This window comes from Lathamus discolor, chromosome 12 (genome assembly GCF_037157495.1).
Source record: "Lathamus discolor isolate bLatDis1 chromosome 12, bLatDis1.hap1, whole genome shotgun sequence".
Lineage (NCBI taxonomy): Eukaryota > Metazoa > Chordata > Aves > Psittaciformes > Psittacidae > Lathamus > Lathamus discolor.
The window spans coordinates 13,189,760-13,210,528 of record NC_088895.1 but is presented as its reverse complement, the minus strand read 5'-3'; the positions used below and the strand labels follow the sequence as shown (position 1 = coordinate 13,210,528).

The 20,769-nt window shown below is 59.0% G+C and overlaps 1 protein-coding gene across 4 annotated transcripts in view; it reads right to left on the bottom strand.

Moving 5' to 3' along the window:
* The window catches only part of SH2B3 (SH2B adaptor protein 3), a 28,616-nt gene that overhangs the window by 5,143 nt on the left and 2,704 nt on the right, over positions 1-20,769 (bottom strand). For 2 of the 4 annotated variants that reach the window (XM_065692142.1, XM_065692141.1), the window contains exons 2-7: positions 14,152-14,928; positions 1,779-1,880; positions 1,135-1,226; positions 952-1,043; positions 570-787; positions 58-229 (exon numbers count right to left, since the gene is read on the bottom strand). In XM_065692142.1, the coding sequence (XP_065548214.1) occupies positions 58-229; positions 570-787; positions 952-1,043; positions 1,135-1,226; positions 1,779-1,880; positions 14,152-14,901 (1,426 nt within the window). In that variant the 5' untranslated portion in view covers positions 14,902-14,928. The remainder of the gene's footprint in view (positions 1-57; positions 230-569; positions 788-951; positions 1,044-1,134; positions 1,227-1,778; positions 1,881-14,151; positions 14,929-20,769) is intronic. The other 2 variants (XM_065692143.1, XM_065692144.1) reach the window with 2 other exon arrangements.

The window sequence follows — 20,769 nt, the reverse complement described above, 5'->3', positions numbered from 1 at the left end:
TGAAGAGCCCCTCTCCGGCACCCCATGGAACGTCCCCATCCCTCCTTCCCCGTATACCTTGGGGCTGGGGCAGGACGACGACGTAGCTGGACAGCCGGACGTCGCAGGCTGTCCCGCACTCCAGCGGGATGGGGTAGCGATGGAAGTGCTGCAGCATCTCCACGATGGAGGAGAAGCGGAGGTGCTGGACGCGGCACTGGCCCCGCTCCGTCAGTGCCAGCCGCAGGTGCTGCGGGGAGAAACATGGACCTGTTACCCTTCCACCAGCTCCATTGCAGGAGGAGATGATGGGGGACAAAGGGATGGTTGGGGTTGAGGGGGACAAACGGCCTTAACATGATGCGCTGCATCCCCACTGCCTGTATCACTGCATGGATTTTCCCCCTCAGGGATGGGTATGGGCTCACCAGCCTGCTGCAAGCACCAGGGCAGGGACCACATGGGAAGAGCATCTCCATGGGGCGGGATGATGGGACATGGACCATGCTGGGGGGGGACGGACGGGTGACACTCCCCGAGGGGCTCCTGCGAGACTCCCAACCCCATCCCATCCTCTCTCCCACCCGTACCTTTGCTCTGCCCTGGAAGTTGAAGGTGAGCACGTACTCGCCGCGGCGCGTCTCGCTCTGCCGCACCAGGAAGACGCCGTGTCCCTCCAGCCCCCCCACCTGCACCAGGTGAGCCGCCTTCACGCGGGAGATGGGCCCATGGAACCAGGGGCAGGAGGAGAGGAACTGCTCCATCTTCGGCCCCGCCGCCTCCCCCGGGGCCCCCGGCGTCGCCCCTGCTAGGGCATAGGGATGAGTGCCCCTGGGAAGCGGGGACCCCCTGCCCGTCACCCCCATCCACCTCCCCTCTGCACATGGGGATGCTCCATCAGCCTGGTGGGATGCAGAGACCCCCCCCCCCCGGCAAAAGATGCCCCATGCCCAGGGTGTCCCCGCTGCTCACCTTGGCCCTGGGTGTCCGTGCCGGTGGTGGGGCTGGCGGCTGCAGGGTTGGGGTGCCAGCACGCCAGCAGCTCCGGGTCACCCGCGTCAGACCTGCCGGGATGGGAGAAGCCAGGCTGAGAGCTGGGGGGCACGGAAGGGTCATTCCCATGCCCAGGCTTGGGGGCATCCATCGGGAGCTTACCCCCTGCGTGCACATTCCCGGATCTCGGCCGTCCAGGAGCTGAGCTGCTGCTCGTCCCCTGCCTCAAACAGGATGTCGGTGGCGTTGGTGACCTGGGGGACATCAGAGAGGGACATGAGAGGGGGCTTCAGAAAGAGAGGTACATGTGAGGATGCTGGAGAGCGGCTCTGCATCAGGGACTGCAGCGGTAGGGCAAAGGGTGATGGGTTCAGACTGAAACAGGGGAGGGTCAGGTTGGACCTAAGGCAGAAGCTCTTCCTATGAGGGTGCTGAGGCACTGGCACAGGGTGCCCAGAGAAGCTGTGGCTGCCCCATCCCTGGCAGTGCTCAAGGCCAGGTTGGACACAGGGGCTTGGAGCAAGCTGCTCCAGTGGAAGGGGTCCCTGCCCGTGGTTGGAGCCGGATGGGCTTTAAGGTCCCTTCCAACACAAACCATTCCGTGATTCTATATTCAAATCCCTCCCAGCCATGCTGGGCACCAGCCCTGACCCCAGTGGGTGCAGAGCACCCCCCATGCGCTCTTCCCCAGTCCAAGGCTGGGAAGAGGAACCGAAATTTGGCACGGGAGCTTTCGGCAGCCACATGAGCTCCGGAGGGTGGGAAAAGCCTCGGGATCGGGTCCGTGCCCCTCAGCTGGTCCTTACCTTGAGGACGAAGGTGTGCAGGTTGTCGGGCATCTCGAGGCGCGTGCACCTCCGCACCTCCTGCACGGCGGAGCAGGCAGCGTGCAGCTTCGGCTTGGAGCCCTGGGGAGGGTCACAGGATGGATGAGCTGAGCCCCAGCACCCTGACCCACCCCCAAACATCCCGCTGCGCTGCAGGGACGGGGCTGAGCCTGCCGGGAGCCACCCGAGGCACAGCAGACGGCAAGGAAATACCCGGCTCTGCTGGGAAACACCCCGCCAGCAAGGAAATACCCCTTGAGGCATGGAAATACCCCACATGGCACTGCTGGGACACCCTGCACAGAGCGGGACCCATCCTGGTACCCGCAGCAAAGGGATGGGTGGAGGAGAGGAGGGAGAAGAGGGGTCCAGCATGGATGGAACTGGACGGTTCCAGTGTGGTTCCGGGAGACTGAATATACCCAGGACGGGGACACTGGGATGCAGGCAGGGAGCCCCCGCAGATGGGCACAGGGGTCAGCGGCTGCTGACACAAGCACTCGACAAAGTGCTGAGCAAAGACTTCCACAGAGGTTAATAATACCCCTCCCGGCAGCTTTCGGTTCCCCTCCTGCCCAGCACGCTCCATGCACCAGCGAGTGAGGCTGCGGCACGTGGCACCCGCCGGCCACCGCTGGGATCAGGGTGTATCCAGGGTGCCAGGGGCCATCCTGAGTGCCAAAGGCCCTGGGGGACCCCCTGCATCCCAAGCCCTCCATGCTCATCCCTGTGGCCAGAGCCAAGCCACGTTTAAAGGGGCTGTGAACGGACAAAAGGATGGGGTATCGTGCTTATCCAGCCTGGAGAAGGGAAGGATCCAGGGAGACCTTTGAGCAGCTCCAGTGCCTAAAGGGGCTGCAGGAAACCTGGAGAGGGGCTTGGGACAAGGGCCTGTAGGGACAGGCCAAGGGGAATGGCTTGAACCTGCCCGAGGGGAGACTGAGATGAGCTCTTAGGCAGAAGCTCTTCCCTGTGAGGGTGCTGAGGCGCTGGCACAGGGTGCCCAGAGAAGCTGTGGCTGCCCCATCCCTGGCAGTGCTCAAGGCCAGGTTGGACACAGGGGCTTGGAGCAAGCTGCTCCAATGGAAGGGGTCCCTGGATGAGCTGCATGAGCTTTAAGATCCCTTCCAATCCAAACCAGTCAGGGATGCTCTGAGGATGCCCGGCTGCCAGACAGCATTTGCCAACCAAAGTGCCTGAATCCTGCTCCAAGCTTGTGATACTCCCACCCCATCACATCCACAACCACCTGCACGACACCGAGGGGGTCTCCAGCAGGGACTCAGCACTCGAACACCCAACCAAACCCTATTGAGTTGCTTTCTTTTCCTCTCTCCCCCATCCCTCCTCCCTCCCTCCACGCTCTCAGCTGAGGACTCGGTGTACTTTGGGGCCGGAAACGCAGCACGAGAAGGATCAGCCCTTATCAGCACTGAAAAGAAAGTTCTTAGAAGTCGCTCATGCACCGGGGTTGGTGCTACCGCAGCAGCTCACGGCATCCTCAGCCCCATTGGCGACAGTGATTGCAGCTTCGCTGCAATCACTGTCGCCAATGGGGCTGAGGATGCCGTGAGCTGCTGCAATAGCACCAAGACTTAATCCCAAAGGACTTTCATTTTCCTGCATCCTTAGATAATAACCATGCCCTGTGCACACTCCAAAGGGGTTGCCCATCCTGGCTCTTTCCTCACCCCTCGGGTTGTGACACCCAGCACGTCCCCAGCCTTGCAGGGTTGTATTGGCACGCATCCCGACCGCGGCGCTGGGATCGGCTTCCTGCTTTCCTCGGAAGCGGGGAATTTCCAGGAAGAGGGAGTTCGGCGAAGCCCCCCGCATCCCTCCCCGGGGATGGTGCAGATGGGGAGGGTGAAGGGGAGAAGGAAATGATGCGGCAGAGAGATAATGGCACCCGAAAAAGCAGTCTGGCTTCGGAGAAGTGCCTACCACAGGCACGGTGTGCCCGTTCCCCCCCCCACCCCGCACCACAAGATGCCCGGCTCTGGTACCCAGAAAGGGATTTCTTGGTAAGCAAAACTGCACACTCAACACACCACATGCTCACCCAGCACCCACGGGCTGCTGCTCAGCAAGAAAGGTGCCGCAGCAGCATCACAGGGGCTGGGTGCTCCTTGCTGCCAGCTTGGGATGCTCAGGAAGGGATGCTCATGGTGTTGCCCCAGCTCAGCCACCATCCCCATGAGCATCATCGAATGGCATGGATTTAGTAAAGGTCACCCACTTCCAAATCCCTGCCATGGGCAGGGACACCTTACACTAAACCAGGTTGCTCCGAGCCCCATCCAGCCCGGCCTTCAACACTGCCAGGGATGGAGCATTTGAAACCTCCTTGAGCAGCCTATTCCAGCCCCTCACCACCCTCACAGTAAGGAATTCCCCCCTTATATCTAACCTAAATCTCCCCTGGTTAAGTTTAAACCCATTCCTCCCTATCACTACAAAAAACCCCATCACAAGCTTGAGCACCCCTAAAATCACCCAGGGCCATGATACCCCATGAAGCAGCACCCCAGAACACAGCCACACCGTACCAACGCTGCGCAGTCCTGGCCCTGACTTCTGGGCCATCCTGGGATGTGACACCGGCGATCTCCAGCTCACAGGGCACCAGATCCTGCGGCCCCCGCTTCCCTGCCGGGCTGACAGCAGCCAGGCGCTGCTGGGGACATTGAGCCACCGATCGCATCGGTTGGGGATGGAGGAGCTCTCGGCACCTCCTTAACCACAGTGCTGAGAGCGGGTCTGCTGCCCCCAGGATCTGCGTCTTTGCTCTTAGCAGGGAATTCTTCCAGAGTTTAGAATCAGGAAGCCCCATCCCAGCCAGTGCCGTCCCCAGCGCCAGGGGACACGGGGAAAACTGGAAGATGGATGAAAACACCCCCAGGATGAAACCCGCTCCTGCTCCCTACCGCGAGCATCCTACTGGGGAAGGGCACCCCGCTGCACCGCTGTCACGGGGAGCACCAGCACAGCGTGGGGACAGGCAGCGCAGCACAGGGAATGCCGGCACAGCCCCGCGCACCGGGCATCGTGCCCGGGTTAAAGGGGGTTTGCCGGCACCTGATGACTCTAGGAAGGATCCCGCGCCGGGAGCGCGAGCTGAAGGTCAGGCCAAGGTCACAGCTGCGCTGGGGCGTTGCAGGCGCAGAGGAGCCGCTGCGTTTCCGCTCGAGCAGCTCTCACCGCAGCTCCTGCCCCACCACGCTCCCCGGTACCTGCGCTGACGCCAGACCCATGGGCACCGGGCTCCTTCCGTCGTCCTCTGCAGCCTCCTCCCGCTCGCCTTTCCTGCTCCCCCATGCGGGAAACCTGCTGAGCATCGCGGCTCCCTCGCGCCTCTCCAAGGGTACGTTGGATTGATGCTCTCTGGGGAAGCAAAACTCCTTCCAGCCCACTCACATGTGCTGGGAAAGCTCCTGCCGTGATGCTCTGCGCCGCTGCTGCGAGGAGCACGGCCTGGATGCTGCACGGGGGGCAGAGCAGATGCGGGACGCTCTCCGCTCGGCGCAGAGGAAGGCAGGCAGCTTTCCAAGAATGAGAGTGAAATCACACTGCCACAGTGCCCACATCCGGCAGGGCCGCGGCCCAGGTCTGAGAGCAGCACCTCCGGGTCTGACCGGCACCAGCAGGGTGCTGGCACCACCACTCAGCCAACCGCTGCCAGGGCCCTAAAATGCTGCCCCCACCCATAATGCACAGGAGGGAGCTGGAGCCGTCCGCCCTTCCCAGCGGATTTGGACAGTGCCCGGTTCCCTGCTGGCAAAGGCGGTGGTGGCACAGCAATGAGAGCGGTGGCAGGGGATGACGGTGGTGGTGCAGCGGTGATGGTACTGGCATGGTGATGGATGATGAGAACAACACATGGCAGTGACCAATGTGGCACAGTGATGAGGGTGCTGGCGCAGTGACGATGACAGTGGTGGTGATGGGAATGGCATGGTGATGATGGTGGTGGCACTGCAATGACGGCAGTGGCAAGGTGATGAATGACGACAGCAGTGGCACAGGGATGATGGCAGTGGCACCATGACGATGACAGTGGCATGGCAATGACGGCAGCGACACAGCCCTGTGCAGAGCAGAGAGCAAATCCTTCGAGAGCGGCGGGTGCTGGCGCTGGCCCCTCCACGTGCGGGGATTTCCCTGCGCTGCTCTTTCGCTTCCACTCTGAGTCACACCATGGGACGTGCCACAGCCCTTGGGCAAGGGCCCTGATGGATACAGACGAGCTCCGTCGCTCCTTGTAAATCCCAGAGCCCACCAAGCACCCCCTACACAAGGGATAAACCTCAGCTGGAGCTGCAGTGTTCCTGGTGCAAGGAGTGATGGATGGATGGATGGATGGATGGATGGATGGATGGATGGATGGATGGATGGATGGACAGCCACCGAGATCCACAGCACTGCGAGCATGGGATTGTGCTGGTGTCAAACCACATCCTGCACCCACAGGCCCCAGGGAGTTTTGTGAAGTTTCCCAGGACACAGCCTTGTCCCAGGGGAATGCCGGGTGAACTGGAGGGGAAGCACATCCATTGCTCCGGTGCAGGGCAGCAGCAGGGTCCTGTTGGAGGCACCAAGGGTTGTGCTGGAGGATGCAAGGTGTTTGCTGCACCGGTGATCACCTTTGTGGGGTTCCACTGTGGTAATCCCAGTGCTCATCCTCGGGAATTTTGTAGGGCACATAATCCTGGTGTTTGGCCTTGGGGGGGTTCCCCGTGGTTAAACCCAATGCTCATCCTTGAGGACTTTGCACCATAGATCATCCCAGCACGTGTCCTTGGGCGCGGTGTTTGCACCGTGGCTAATCCCGGTGTTCATCCTCAGGGATTTCCACCACTGCTCATTCCCGTGTTCAGCCTCGCAGCATTTAACTCCAGTAATCCCAGTACTCCATGGAGTCCTCTTTTCTATTGCTGGGGATAGGGCCTGGGATCCCATTGATTCAGGCCATTACCCTACACAGCCCCAGCTTCTCATGTGCCTCCTGCACCCCAAATCCACAGCAGGGCCCCCCCCGAGCTCGGCTCAGCCCCTTAAAGCTCTTGGGGAGGACCCCAGGGTGGCACATTCCCACCCCACCACCTGCATGAACCTGTTCACTCTGAAACCTACTGACAGCAGCAGTGAGCACCATCAGGGGGTTGTGTTTTGTGCTTGTGGAACTGGAGGTAGGAGGTTTTCTGCCTCTGTCAAGCAGAGAAACACAAGAGGTGATCCCAGACCCCAGCCATTACCCCCCCCACACCCTCCCCTCTGTACATCCGAAACCCCAGCGCATCCCAACCCACCAGCACCAGAGGCACAAAGCAGCTTCCAAGACACCGCATCCCCGAGCATCCCCACAGCCCACGGCAGGGACAGAGCCATCCCCGAGGGGACCAGGCTCAGTGGTGACAAGAGGCACCGTTGTGCCAGCCTGAAGCGCTGGCTCGGGGGTGGCCGGGGCACAAAGTGCCTTCTGTTCCCATCCTGAGCTGCTGCCGAGCAGGAAAACACAGCCCAGAGCCCATCAATCCTGATGGAAATAAACCTGGGACACTGCAAAACACACCCCAAGAGCCACCGGCTAAATCCATATCCGCGGGGAGGGATTCGGGGGGTTCCATATAGAAACCCCCACCCCACCCTCAGGGCTGATGGCCCTGCTTTGTGCATTGATAAACATCCACTGAGAGACACAGACGTCCATGGGAATGAGTCAACATTCCCTCTCCAAAACCTTACGAACCACCCCAAAACCAGAGAGCCCAGCGGCTCTCATTCGCAGCAGGGTTTGGGAAGACGAGGGCTATAAACAGGATCTGTAAACAGGCAGCATTTGCCAGCCCCTTTCATTTGTGTCTTATTTTAAGCCAAACTCGCTTCCAGCGTGGGCTGCTTTAATAAGTTCCTGGAATAAACAACAAGCATGGAAAATCAACAAGGTGCCTGCATACGAGCAGAGCCGGCTGCAGCCAGGGACTGAGCCACCCCCAAAACCCAGTCCCAGAGGGCTGGGGAACAGGGGGTATCCAGCAAGGACCCCACAGCATCCCCAGGCTGTGCCAGGATTTTGCAGCACCCCAAGGTTTTACATTACCCAAGGGTTTTCTGTCACCCAGAGGGACAGTTCCCTGCACACCCCCAGCATCTCATGTGCCTCCTGCATGCCAAAGCCACTGCAGAGGCCCCCCCAAGCTCAGCTCAGCCTCCTGAAGCTCACTGGGTGGCACATCCCCACCTCACCACCTGCGTGAATCTGTTCACTCTGAAACCTACTGACAGCGGCAGTGAGCACCATCACTGGACAACCCCTTGCTCTGCCCAAATGAATGAAGTAGACCTTGCCCAAAATGCTTCATTTTCAACATCATCTCAAGGCAAGATTGAACATCATGACATCCATCATGCATTGGTTGGAGCTGGGACCAGTGGGGAGGAGCGGGGAACCCTTCCAGACCCTGCGCAGCCTCTCACCGGTATTTACCTTTGAAAGAAGCAGTGCTCAGCCTCGAAACACCCAGCAACAACCACATCCTGGGCCGTAAAAAGAACGAGAAAAAAGGTAAAAAGAGACAACCACCCAAAAAAACACCACCGGGCACCTTACACTGGGTGCCAGGCCTGAGCAGGACCCAGCACCCACCAGCACCCTGCATCCCCAGCTGCGGGAGGCTTGGGTACAGACCCTGAGCACTTTCCCAGTCCCCTTCCTTGTGATTCAGTCAATATCTCCATGTTTTGCTCCCACAGGACAAGGGATAATGGTTTTAAACGAAAAGAAAGTAGATTTAGATGAGATATAAGGCAAGCATTTTTTACAATGGGGGTGATGAGGCACTGGAATAGGTTGCCCAGAGAGGTGGTGGATGTCCCATCCCCTGTAAACACTCAAGGTCAGGTTATACAGGGCCTGATCTAATTGAAGCAGTCCCTGCTCATGGTAGGGGGTTGGGTCTGGATGAGCTTTAAGGTCCTTTCCAATCCACACCACTCTATGATTCAGTGATCCTCAGCTTGTCCAAGGTGCTCTCCTACCTAAGCAGCTCTGCAGCATCCCTGTGAGACAGCCCTGACCATAAGCATCCATGTGCTGGCAGGCAGCAAAGCATCACTGCCATAAGCAAGGGGGTCACAGCAGTGGGATGAACACCCCATCAGCAACAGCAGGGTGGACTTTAAAGGATGGGGTTAAAGTGAAAGGAACCCCCCTGAGCCCCTCTCCTGTTACAAGCCCAGCACCGGGGGATGCAGCAGGTTGGGGCTGCTCCATCCTGCACCCATCCCCTCACAACCCAACCAAGCCCCATCCCAGCAACACGGTTTCCAAAATAAGAAACTCCGCTCTTCAGCAATTAGCACCAGGGCTGTGGTTAAGCTGCTAAAAGTGTTTTTTCCGTGCATGACCAAGGATGGAAAAAGTTGTGGTTAATAAATGACAAATAACCTTTTGTCTCATTGCGCTCCCACCCTGCGATACCCAAAATGAAAAAAATGGGGGGGGGGGGTAATATAGAGAAAGTCACCACCAAAATCTCACCAAAGCAGCTGAAAGGATGCCCCAGCCCTTCGCCTTCGAAGAACAGTGAGCAGCACAGCACCGAAAGCAAAGCTGGGGATGTGCTGCTCACCCTGCTCTGCAGTGAAAGTCTGCGGTGGGTTTCGGTGCGGCTCCAGGCACCTCTGGGTGATGTTTTGCCTTTCCCAAGGGAATCACAGTACAACCAAATCCCTCCAGCTCTTCCCCCAGAGCAGGTTTCCTGGTTTCAGCCCTGGAGATGCCAGGAGAAGGATGCGGTCCCTTGGGGATGCAACCCAAGGGGATGCCAGGAGAGGGATGCAGCTCTCTGGCCACCCACTGTCCAGCCGCCAAGGGTTGATGCAACAGGGTTGCTCTTGGATAGAGGAACAAGGCAGCAAATCCCAGCCTGGGATCAACATTTTCAGGACAACAAAGAGAGAAAATAAGATGCCGTGCAGCCGGCTCGCCCCTAGGCAAACCATGGGGACAAGGGTAGGAGCACACGTGGCCCAGTCTGCTCCAGCTCACAGGATGTAGGACACCAAATGGGATCCAGATTGACACAAACATGCTCCTCCCTAGGCCAGGGCAATGACGGGACGCTGAGATGCTTCCCATCACTACAAACCCTTTCTCATGGGGCACCCGTTGCCTGCAGGCAGTGGGTGCCCTGCTCATGGTGGCCTTGGGAAGAAAAGACCATTTTGCACTGGTTGTTTTTGTGGGAATAGAGGAATGAAGGAGCTGACAGTGCGGCAGCAGCAACCAGGGCATTTGTGCACCAAACTGGGCACATCCAGTTTTTCAGCACAATTGTAGGTCACTAGTAAGAGGAAACACGTTTTGGATTTGAAGCAAAGTGTTCTGCTGCAAAAGACAGGGAGTGCTCAGATCCCTGCCTGGGATAGGGATGCAAACACAGCTGCTGCTGGGGTCCAGGCTTCCCATAATGTGGCCTCTCCATCCCTGAAGGCATCTCCCCCTCCGCCATTGCCCCTCCGTACATCCTCACTGAATCAACTCCAATTGCTCCTGGAGGTACAAAGCAGCTCCAGGAGGAGCTGGAATGGGGATGGGGACCTCAGCGCCAGGATGTCCCTCACCCTACGCCTGGTCCCAGGCACCGCGAATGGGAGCTGAGCGGTGCAGGACCTGCTTGCTCAGGAGGCGGCAGTTCTCAGAAACCAGCTTCAGGTGAAAGGAAGAGGAAAAAGAGAGAGGAGAAATGAAGAGAAAAAAAAAGGAAGTCAAAGCAGTCTCACGCCGAGCGGAGATAAAAATACTGCTCCTGCGGCCACGGCTGCAGACGAGCCATGACACAGGCTCCGCGGGTTCTCTCCGGAAGGAGTCTTCCCGGCCTGTCTCGGCGTGCCATCGATTTACGGGATGCGCTGGATTTCATTAAAATGCTATAAAGAAACCAGCGCAAATGCAAATCCCATTTCCCTTCCCCTTTCCTGTGAAAACATCTGGTCAACAGAAACGGCTCGGGATGCTTCCGCTGCAAATCACGGTTTTCATGGAGCTCAGGGCTTGGCCATGTAAAAGGCACTTGGGGCTCGGCTGATGAACAGGGCAGCCCCGAAACCCTGCGGGGGCTGTTTTGCCAGTTTTGGCTTAAATTTGTGGAGAGGCCTCAGAGCCACCCAAACCTACAAGTGGTATGGGAATAAATATCATGGCAGAGGAGAAAGTCCTTAGTGCCTCCATGGAAAGCAAGTGAGGCCTGCCCTCCTACAGGCATCAGAGAATGCACCTGGGCTGCACACATAGGACCATACCCAGGGTTTCACTGGTTTTCCTGTGCACATCTATATATACACCCATACGTACAAGCACTACAGATACCCCGGTGTCCAGGTGCCCTGAGCCCAGCGGTGCCCTGCAGCCAGGCTGAGATGTGCTCCCAGGAGAGCTCCGCATGCAGGCATCTCCAAACCCCTCCTTTGCAACATCATTTTTCCAGTGCTCGAGGGAGGAGGGAACGATGCCAAAACCAACCCAGCAGCGGCTGCAAGCACGGGAATGTGAGCTGCTCCCTCTGCCCAAAACCCCATCTCATCCAGCTGAAGCTCCAGTGACGTGACAGGGAATGGGATGCCCGCACGGGTGGCACCAGCACGGCTCACTGGCACTCACCCCTTCACCCAGCACAGCGCTGGCCACCCAAGCAGTAAATGGGATTAGGGCCCTTCAAAGGACCCTGCTCCCTTTGATGCCGGGCACGTTACGGGATTAGGCTCAGAGGCCCCATTGAATCGCACCAGGGAGAAAGTAGAGGGAGGGAATAAGATAAAAGCTGCCAAAATGAGGGAGCAGAAGCCAAGCCGTGACCACTTCCCGCGGGCACCCTGCCCTTCCCAGGTCATTGCAAGGTGCTAAGTATTTGGGGGCTTGGCTTGATGCTGTAAAGCCATGAGGTTGAGCCGAATCTCCATTTACATTGTACTGTTTGAAGGGTCTGGAGGTCTGTGGATGGGCAGTGGAAGGTGTCCCTGCCCATGGCAGGGGGGCGAAAATGGACAAGCTTTAAGGTCCCTTCCAACCCAAACCAGTCTGATTCTACAACCAGCAGCATCATCAGATCAGGAACAGACCCACAACACGGGCAGTGGCAAAGCCCTGTGAGCATCATGGGGCAGAGCATGGAGGGGAGGGGGCTCCCTGCATCCTTCTCTAGTATTTATTTGCAAGGAAAAAGAAAGCAAAAGTAAATCACCACCGAGCTGCTCTGCTCCTCTCTTTGCCTCTTGATGGGTTTGGGAAGTGGGGACCCACCAGCACCGTGGGGGCTTCCTGTCCCCCCCCAGAGTTCAACTACACTTGGTGGAAAAGGGTCTGGATTGAGTGTGCTGTAAAGGAGAGAGGATCTGGCCCTGGCCCAGTTAATTAGAGAGGAAGGACCCACCCTGAGAGCATTTGCACAGGAAGCAATTTACTGCGGAGAAATCCAGCGAGGAACATTCCCCCTTCCGCAGACCTGCCTGAGAAACAGGGTCCCCGGCCTCATGGGGATGGGATCTCACCAGGACATCTCTGCGGGATGGAGGTTCCGAGCACACTGCAAGGAATAACGCTGCAGAGCGCTGGGGGAACTCACAAACGGCTTGTTTTAAATGCCTCCTGCCCGTGGGTCACAGCAGCCAGGAGGAAGAATGTGCTGGGTGCTGAGCTTGCTTCCCAAGCAAAGTGGATGGGGGGAAATAGAGAAAAAAAGGGGGGTAAGGGAAGAAGAAAGGCAAAAAGCAGTGTTTGTAAGCACCAGGTTCTGTGGGCAGGCAGCACACAGTGGGGTGCTTGTCCTCTGGCTGGTGGGGGGCATAAGTGGGTTCTCAGGAAGGCCCTGCTTGCTGAGCACCCTGTGCAGGGGAGCATCCCCTTGCTTGGCTTTAGTTTTGGCTCTGCAAAGTCCCAAGGGCAGGTCTGGGCAAAGCCACTGAGGATGTGGAGGAGCAAAGCTGGCAGCAGTGCATGAAATAACATCAGGTACCTCCTCCCCACTGGCCAGGCTGTTCCCTGCGGCATGGTCCGACATGCCCAGTGCCATCCTGGTGAGCCGGGGTATGGACCACGCCAGCATCCAGTGATGCTGCCCATGAGCATCCTCAAAGCACCCCAAAGTGATGCTGTTCAGAGCCAGACCTCCCCCTGCCCGGGGATGGGGACACACACTCCTATGGGAACAAACAACTGCAACCTAACAACACAACGGAGCAAAACCAGCTCTTACTTTCAGACTGTGCAATTTTGGTGTTTTTCCCTTATATTTTCCTTTCTAATATTTAATATTGGAGTCATTTGACAGAAACAGCAGGAATTCAAGCTGCTGCTCCCTGGCCCCACTGCCACAGCAAGCAGCGAACACAGCCCAGAGGCAGGGACAAGGCTCCAGCCCTAGCGGAGGTTTCCTCCTTCCGAAGCACAAGTTTAGTCCTCAAAGTTAAATGAGCACAGAAAAAAAGGGGAAAAGAGGGAAAACGCAGCCCATGACGCCTGCGTGGGACCTGCCATGGGGAGGAACTGCCTTTTTAAAGATTAAACTCCCCGGCTCCCCCCGCATCGCTCCCTGTTTGCTCACATCCTGCATCATCTCCGCTCCAGCTCCAGCCAGCCTCTAAGCACCACGGGAGCTCCCTGGCGTAGCCAAGAGCTGAATTTTGAGCTACAGAAGTACTTACGAACCTAAAATTAACTTCCCTTACAGGTCCCATGGGGAGCAGAGGGAGACTTTTCCCCTTCCTTTCCCAGCTTGCCCAGGCGAGCCAATGCCCTGGCTGCTGAAGCCACAGCAAACCAGAGGCAGGGTGAATTTGGGGTGTGCCAAACCCTTGCTGGGATGGGTCCACGGGGTTGGGGATGAGTGGGATGGAGGCCACCAGCTTCTATCCTCATCTCACAAGGCAGATGCTCTGCTTCTAGCTGGAAAACCCAGGTTTGGGGTCCCATCAGGGAGAAACACAATTGCATCTTGACTGACTGCGATAATCAGTGCACAAATCACCCTCAGCACATGGTCACAGCAACGTCCATCCCCCAGCCACAGGTTCTCCTTCTCAGAGGTCTTAAATAAACTGCGTCCAGCCTTGTGAGGCTGCCGAAGAGGGAGAAGAGCAGCAGAGCAAAGCCATCTGGGTCCTGGGCTTCTGCCCAGACACTGCTCATGGTGACAAACCCTTGTGATCAGGGATGCAGCACGGCCCTGACCCTCTCACCGGACATGCTGGTACCCTGGCATCATCCCCATCCAGCAGCATCATCCCCAGCCTGCAGCATCATCCCCAGCCCACAGCATCACCCAGCTGATAGGGACAGGAACCAGCAGGTCCTTACCTTGGGTGGGTCGAACAGCTCCAGCACGTACTCCTCGCCATCAGACGTCCCCGCTCGCCGCAGCACCAGGCGGCAGCGCTGCCAGCGCGTCCCACTGTCCAAGGAGCTCTCATCCAGCAGCCCGTACTTGAGGATCCCTTCCTTGCGCACCTCGGGGGGCTGCTCCCGCGACAGCCCCCACGGCAGGATGCGCTTCCCCAGTCCCGGTTTCAACGCTGCCTCCGCCGCCTCCCCATCCCCATCCGCAGGGAGAGCATCCGAGGACCGGCGTCGGAAGAGGCTGCGCCAGCTCCTGCGCAGCTGGCTCAGCGAGAAAGGCCTCCGTGCCGGCCCCAGCAGCTCCTCCGAGCTCCAGGACTTGCGGAGCCCTGACGGGGTGGCTTCGGGAGCTCGGGGGGGCTGCTCAGAGCCTAGATCCGAATCGGCTTTGGTGGCCACCGTGCCCAAGGAGGCATCCGTGTGGCGCCGGTGCGTCTCCCGGTAGTCCCGCGCGGGGCCGGCGGGCAGGATGCGGAGCTGGTTCATGGCGAATCCCTCCTTCACCTCATGGCAAAAGTACTGCTGGAAGAGGTCGGTGAACTGCACCGAGAAGTTCTCTGCGGCCAGGAGGTCATGGTGCGGGTGCTCGGTGGCGAAGCGCAGGTAGTGCCGCGCCAGCTCCTTGGCCGTGCTGATGGCGTGCAGCTCGCAGAACTCATGCCAGCCCCGGGGATGCGCTGGCGTGCCGGCTGGCAGAGCGTGCCCATTCATTGCCGTGGCTCCAGCGAGGCAGATGCGCTGCAAGACAGAGCACACCAGAGGGGTCAGGGGAGCCCCAATGCCCTGATGCCTCCCCTCCTGTCCCAGCAACCCCTGGCCAGTGTGGCCATACACCAATCCAAACACGTACCACAGGGCAAACAGCCTGGGGAGCACCATGGCTGGCTTGGTCCCCATCAAAGCCACTTCATTCACCAGGGTAGAGCATGGGATATGCTGCAGCCAGTGTGGGGACAGCCAGCTTCCCGGTGAGTGGCACAGTGGAACCACTATGGCCCAGCATCGAGCCATGCCAGACAGGACTTGGAGCACCCAGCCCTGCCGCAGAACCTTGCATAGAATCATAAATCACAGAACGGTTTGGGTTGGAAAGGTCCTTCAGGTTACCTAGTCCTAGCCCCCTGCCATGGGCAGGGACACCTTACACTAGAGCATGTTACTCTGTCCAACCTGGCCTTGAGCACTGTCAGGGATGGAGCTTTCACCACTTCTCTGGGCACCCTGTGCCAGCACTTCAGCACACTCCCAGTAAAGAACTTCTTCCTTATATCCAGCCTGAACCTCCCCTGTTTCAGTTTGAACCCATCGCCCCTTGTCCTATTGCTGCAGTCCCTGATGAAAAGCCCCTCTCCGGCATCCCCATCCCCACCTGGCAGGGCCGTGCCTCAGTTTCCCCACCTGCGAGGTGGGGTGCAGGCAGGTCCCGGAGCTGGGTGTCTGTGGGGCTTCCTGCCAGCACAGCTGCCTGCAGCGGGGACGCCCGCCCGGGCCACATCCGCTCGGCTCCTGCCAAAGCTTCGCAGCGCTGATGGGTTTCCCTCCAGGGACCTATTTCAACGCAGCTGATAAAACCGGAGTGGGGGTGGGAGGGGAGGAAATGGCAGGAAAAGCTGCAGGAATCCAGGGACAGAGCTGCCAGATCCCAGTGGCTTGGGGCGGGGGGGGGGATTTGGCCACGCCGCCAGCACTACCAGCCATGAGCATGCGTCCCCGGAGGGATGCTCGGCTGCCCATGGACCATCAGGCTTCGGCAAACCACGCCATATCTGTGCCCGGGGCAGATTTTGGTGTGAGGCCAATCTGACGGCACCCATGGCCGCCCCAGTGTGCGTGGCTGAGCCCAGCAGCGGCGCTCCCGATGGGCTGCTTGCTGCTGAACCTCGTGCTCGCCGCCACACTTATCGGGGCCATGCACTCCGCGCAGGCAGGAAACATCGGCCAACCCAGCCGGATCCTGCTACAGCAGCACGGGCACCACCACCACCTCCCTGAAACTGCAAGCACCCGGCAGCGCCGGGCTGCTGGGAGGGGAGGAAAAGTGATTGCATTGGTCATGGGGAGGGAGAATAGGGTAGAAAACCCAAGGGTTGGGTGGAAGCGAGCGTGGCGATGGGGAGCGTGCGGCAATGGTGGAGCTTGTTTGCAGGCAGGGAGGTGATAATGCCGGGAAGCCAACCTCTATCTCTGCCCACCCGCCGCCCTTCCTAGTACGTACCGTGAGGTTTCTCAGCGAGGGGAGATGTTATCTCCCCCCCACCCCGGCTTCCCAGAAGAGCCGCCCGAGGCTCAGGCCCGGCGCTGGGCATGCGCCCGGTCGTGGCCTGGCCGAACACCCCGGCGGGGCCCCGTCTATCAGCGCCGCCAGCCTGCCCTGACTCAGCATCCTCCCGCTTCCTCCCGGCACCCGGGAATCGCCGCCACAGCTGACGGCACCGCCGGCACGCTCCGTGGGATGCTCCCTCAAAGCGCTGGAGGAAGCGGGGCACCCGCATGGATGGCTCCTCAGGCGTGGGGGGAGATTCCCAAAGCAGGGAATTCGCTTTCCAAGGTTTGGGGCTTGCGCCACACTGGCTTTGGGAATGGTTTCCAGCATGGGGATAGCTGGGCTTCGCCTGAGCCACGCGGTGGAAGCAGCCAAAGGCCGTCTCCGGTAGCAACGTGCTTTTCCAACTGGATCGACAATGGGAACTACATCCCCAGCGCTTCCTCCTGCCAGCACAAACAGCAACGCTGCCCTCCCTGCTCCTACCCGGCGCACTTCCCATGTGGAAACAGCTCTCCTGGATGAATCCATGCTTGGGCTACTGCAGCAGCCTCCCGCTCCTCCACCTGGCTCCATGGGACATGCCACAGGGATGTGGGTGCCTGCTGATGAGCGGGTTTCTCCCTGCTCCAGCCCACAATGCCCGAACTCTGCATCCAGTGGCTTTAAAGCAGAATACACATCCGCATCCCTTAGACCTGATACGCTCCTACAAGAGGCTCCAGGCCACCCTGCAGGCCAGCTCTGAGCCAAGGGACTCGTCACAACAGCCAATGGCTTTAACTTGCACTGAATGGGGAATCCAGGCCACCCTTGATGCACGAGGGGATGGCTGGATGGAAGGCTGACATCCTTCCTGAGCACTGGAGGAGCCGTGCATCACCCAGCCCGCCCCATCTCGGGGCTGTTTTGGGGTGCTGGGCCAGGAGTTCCAGGAAGAGTGGGACTGGACAGACCGGCCACGGGCTGACTTTGATGCGGGTTGGGATGGCGAGCCCCGGCTTGTGCAGGATCCAGCCCGGCAGCAGAGCCGCCCCTGGAGATTCCATTAATCTCTTGCTCAACCTTGTGAGCGTCGCTGCGGCAGGGTCGGATCCGGCAATGGGTTATTTGTGCCTTTGCGATGCTGGGAGCCAGCCCCCGCTGCTGGAAGGATGAGTGGTTCAGAGCCAGCAATGCCGTGGAGGAGCTGCAGGATCTATCCCACCGCCTTCCCAGCACAGCACGGCCATGCAGGGGGCTATGGCTGAATGGGAAGAGCACCCTACAGCACCCAGCACTGCAAACCCAGCCTCAAAGGGAGATGTTATGGAGCAGAGTCCACGGCGCTGAGCAAACTCAGCTCCTGCTTGTGCACAGGCGGCCCCGGAGCATGTGCAACCACGATCCGAAAATGAAAGCAGCCCCAGCCCTAGAGCCGTGGGTCTGCACGCCAGCAGCACAAGTAGGAACTGTGATTGATGTGCCGGCTCTCCCAGAAACCACTGTTCCCAATCCGGAGGAGAAGCGGCCGGCGGCGTTTTCAGCCCCTTTTTAGAAGCATGAGGCTATTCAGCACTCACCCCCAGGACTATTTTGAGGAGGGAGCAAAGCGAGGGGCTGGTAGACGCCCTCGCCAGCCCCATAGCTCCCTGCTTGCCGAGTGGCAGAAATACAGCGTTCCCACAATCCCAAGAGCAGGAACATTGTTCCTTCCCAGGATGTCCTCCATGAAAAGAGCTATTCTGAGCCGGCAGCAGCCTTTCTTGGCACAGCCCCGCACCCTGCTCGCGAGGCAGCTATAAAAGGCTGAGTTACAATGAACAGCACTTTTCAATGGGAGAGCATCCGGTGCAGGGGACTCAGGGGGATGCAGGTCCCTGGGGGGGTTCAGAGGGATGCAGGTCCCCAGGGGATCCAGACTGACAGGGATGGGCTCACAAGGGCTGGGTGATGGAGAGCATCCCCCCATGAGGGTGCTGGTGGAGCCCTTCTCTGCATCCCGATCCCCTGGGGACCAGGGTGGCAGATGCTGGAGTATTGGCTGGATGTAACGCTGGGATGAGAGTGCACAAAGGGACCATTTTGGGGGTGGAGATGCAGCCCCTCAGCAAGGCAGGAGGGGCTGGTGCAGGGGGAGAGGTGGGAAAGGGTTTGGCTGCAGCCTCCTGATGTAGGATAAGGGTGGGGACAGAGGGGACCATCCCAATTTCACCCTCCTCCAAGCTGGATCACAACGTGACGCAGAGCAGCATGGCCATGGAAAGCCCCATGAAGTTTTACTGCTGCCCTTTAGTCAAGCTGCTTCTTCCTTCCAGCAGCCCATGCACCCAGGGCATGGGGACTCAAAGGAGGCAAGGAGGGTGACAGGGCCCCCCAAAACAGCACCTACATGTTTACAGCATCCCTATAAAGCAGCCAAGGCCATTTGTGCATCAGGCCAGCAGAATCCACAGCAGGAACTGCCCAGCACTGTCCTGCTCTACTCTCTAGGAGCAGCTCCCCATGGTGCTGTGGATTCTCTGGGGTCTTATAGAGGGTGATGGCACAGCCCCATCACTCCCTGCAACCCAATGGCTGTTTCCACACAACCTGGAGGGCCCCAGAGTGTCTCAGGACCTTCCTCCCCTCTCTTCTATGGCTGAAGCAAACCCACAAACCAAAGAGCAGCAGAGGAGCAGGTTAGAGGAATTCCTCCATCGCATACCCACAGGGGCTGTGTTTTGTCAGGAAATCAGGTTAAAAGCCAGGAGGAGGTTGGGGGGGCCTTGATTTGCTTTCCTGCCCCCCCTTTCTTGCAGGACATGCACACCCCTCTCATTTGACACAACTTGCTCTGCTGAAGGCCAAGGCTGGACTTAATTTACATCTTGATGGGCTAAGCAGCACCACAGACCTCTGGGGACACAGGTGGTTTAGATCCAGAGGGATTCCACCCATTTGGCTTCCCCTGGTCATACCACTGGACAGACAGGATGGACACAGTTCATCCCAAACCCGTCTTGGGTCAAATGCAAGCTCCACGCTCGCTTGACCTGCAGGAGCTCACCAGGGTGAGCCGCTGTGGCCAGCACTGATCCCTAGAAAGCCTCTGCCTGCCCTTGTTCACCCGAGCGCCCATCACCGTGGCGTCTGGCACCCGGCGGCCTGGTTTATACCATCACACTCCCCTACACCTGCTGCCTGCGGGGTAAAGCCCAGCCATGGGGTGACCTCTTTGTACAGGGTTTGTTCTGCTGCATTAAATGAATCTCTGCAGTGCAGGGTGGCAGAACCTGGGTGCAGGGAGGGCTCCCATGGGAGAGGCTGAAGGGGGTCCCCTGGGGAGCAGCTCAGCCCCCCACCAACCCGGCTCTCCCTCCCCACCACAGCAGCATCCCCAGGGCTGGATTGAGCCCGTCCTCCTCGCCAAGCCGCGGCAGGACCACAAACCCTGTCAGCGCTGAGCTCTTGCACTTTCGCTTTGTCTCACCCGCTGCGATTTATCCCCATGCCTTTGTGGTGCCCATCAGCCCGCGGCAGCCCCAGGGGTGTGTGGCTGGGGGGGGTTTGCTCTGGGGGAAGAGGATGTACGACCCCTCAAAAGCCAACAGCACTTGCACCCCAACCTCTCCAGTGCAATACCCGGTGCTGGCAGACCCGCTGCCCTGCGGGCTCTGGCAAAACCAAAGCAGATCTTTCCAGAGGCAACAAATACATAAAGGCAAAGGAGAAAACAAAAGCAGTGTTGGGGGTGGGCAGAACGCTCCCGGACGAGGCTCTCCTGCACCAAAAGCAAGTTAAAAAGAAATCCAAGGCATTGATCTAGTCCCAAACAAGTCAAAGTGAAACCTGCCAGCAATGTCATTGGTCTTTAAACTCCAATCCCTGCCAGCAAACAGGGACACGCAAGAGGCGGCAGTGCCAGGTCCCTGGCCGGCCACCTCTTCCTCCAGCTGCTTTTCCTACCTAAGCACAACCCGAAGAGTCCCTGGGCCACCAGCCCACAACTCCAGCACATCTTGAATCAATTTACAACAACAATATCGAACTCGTCCCTGTTTCCTTGACAGTAAATCCCAGCCCAGGCAGCAATGACCCTGTTATTGCTGCTGTGGGAGCCAGCGGGTCCAGGCTCTCTGCGGGTGATGCCGCCAGGGCTTGGCATGAACAGGACCGGGCACGCTGGCAAGTGCAAGGGAGGCCGCGGGGATGTTGTCCTCCGGTGCATCGGCCTCATGCTCTGAGCCCCCACGGCTGCCAAGCCAGGCAGTGCCTGCGAGCCAACAAAGTCTACAGGGAGCAGAAAGCCAGAGGAGCCACTTGGCAGGCTCTGGTTGGCACCTCCGCTTGGTGCT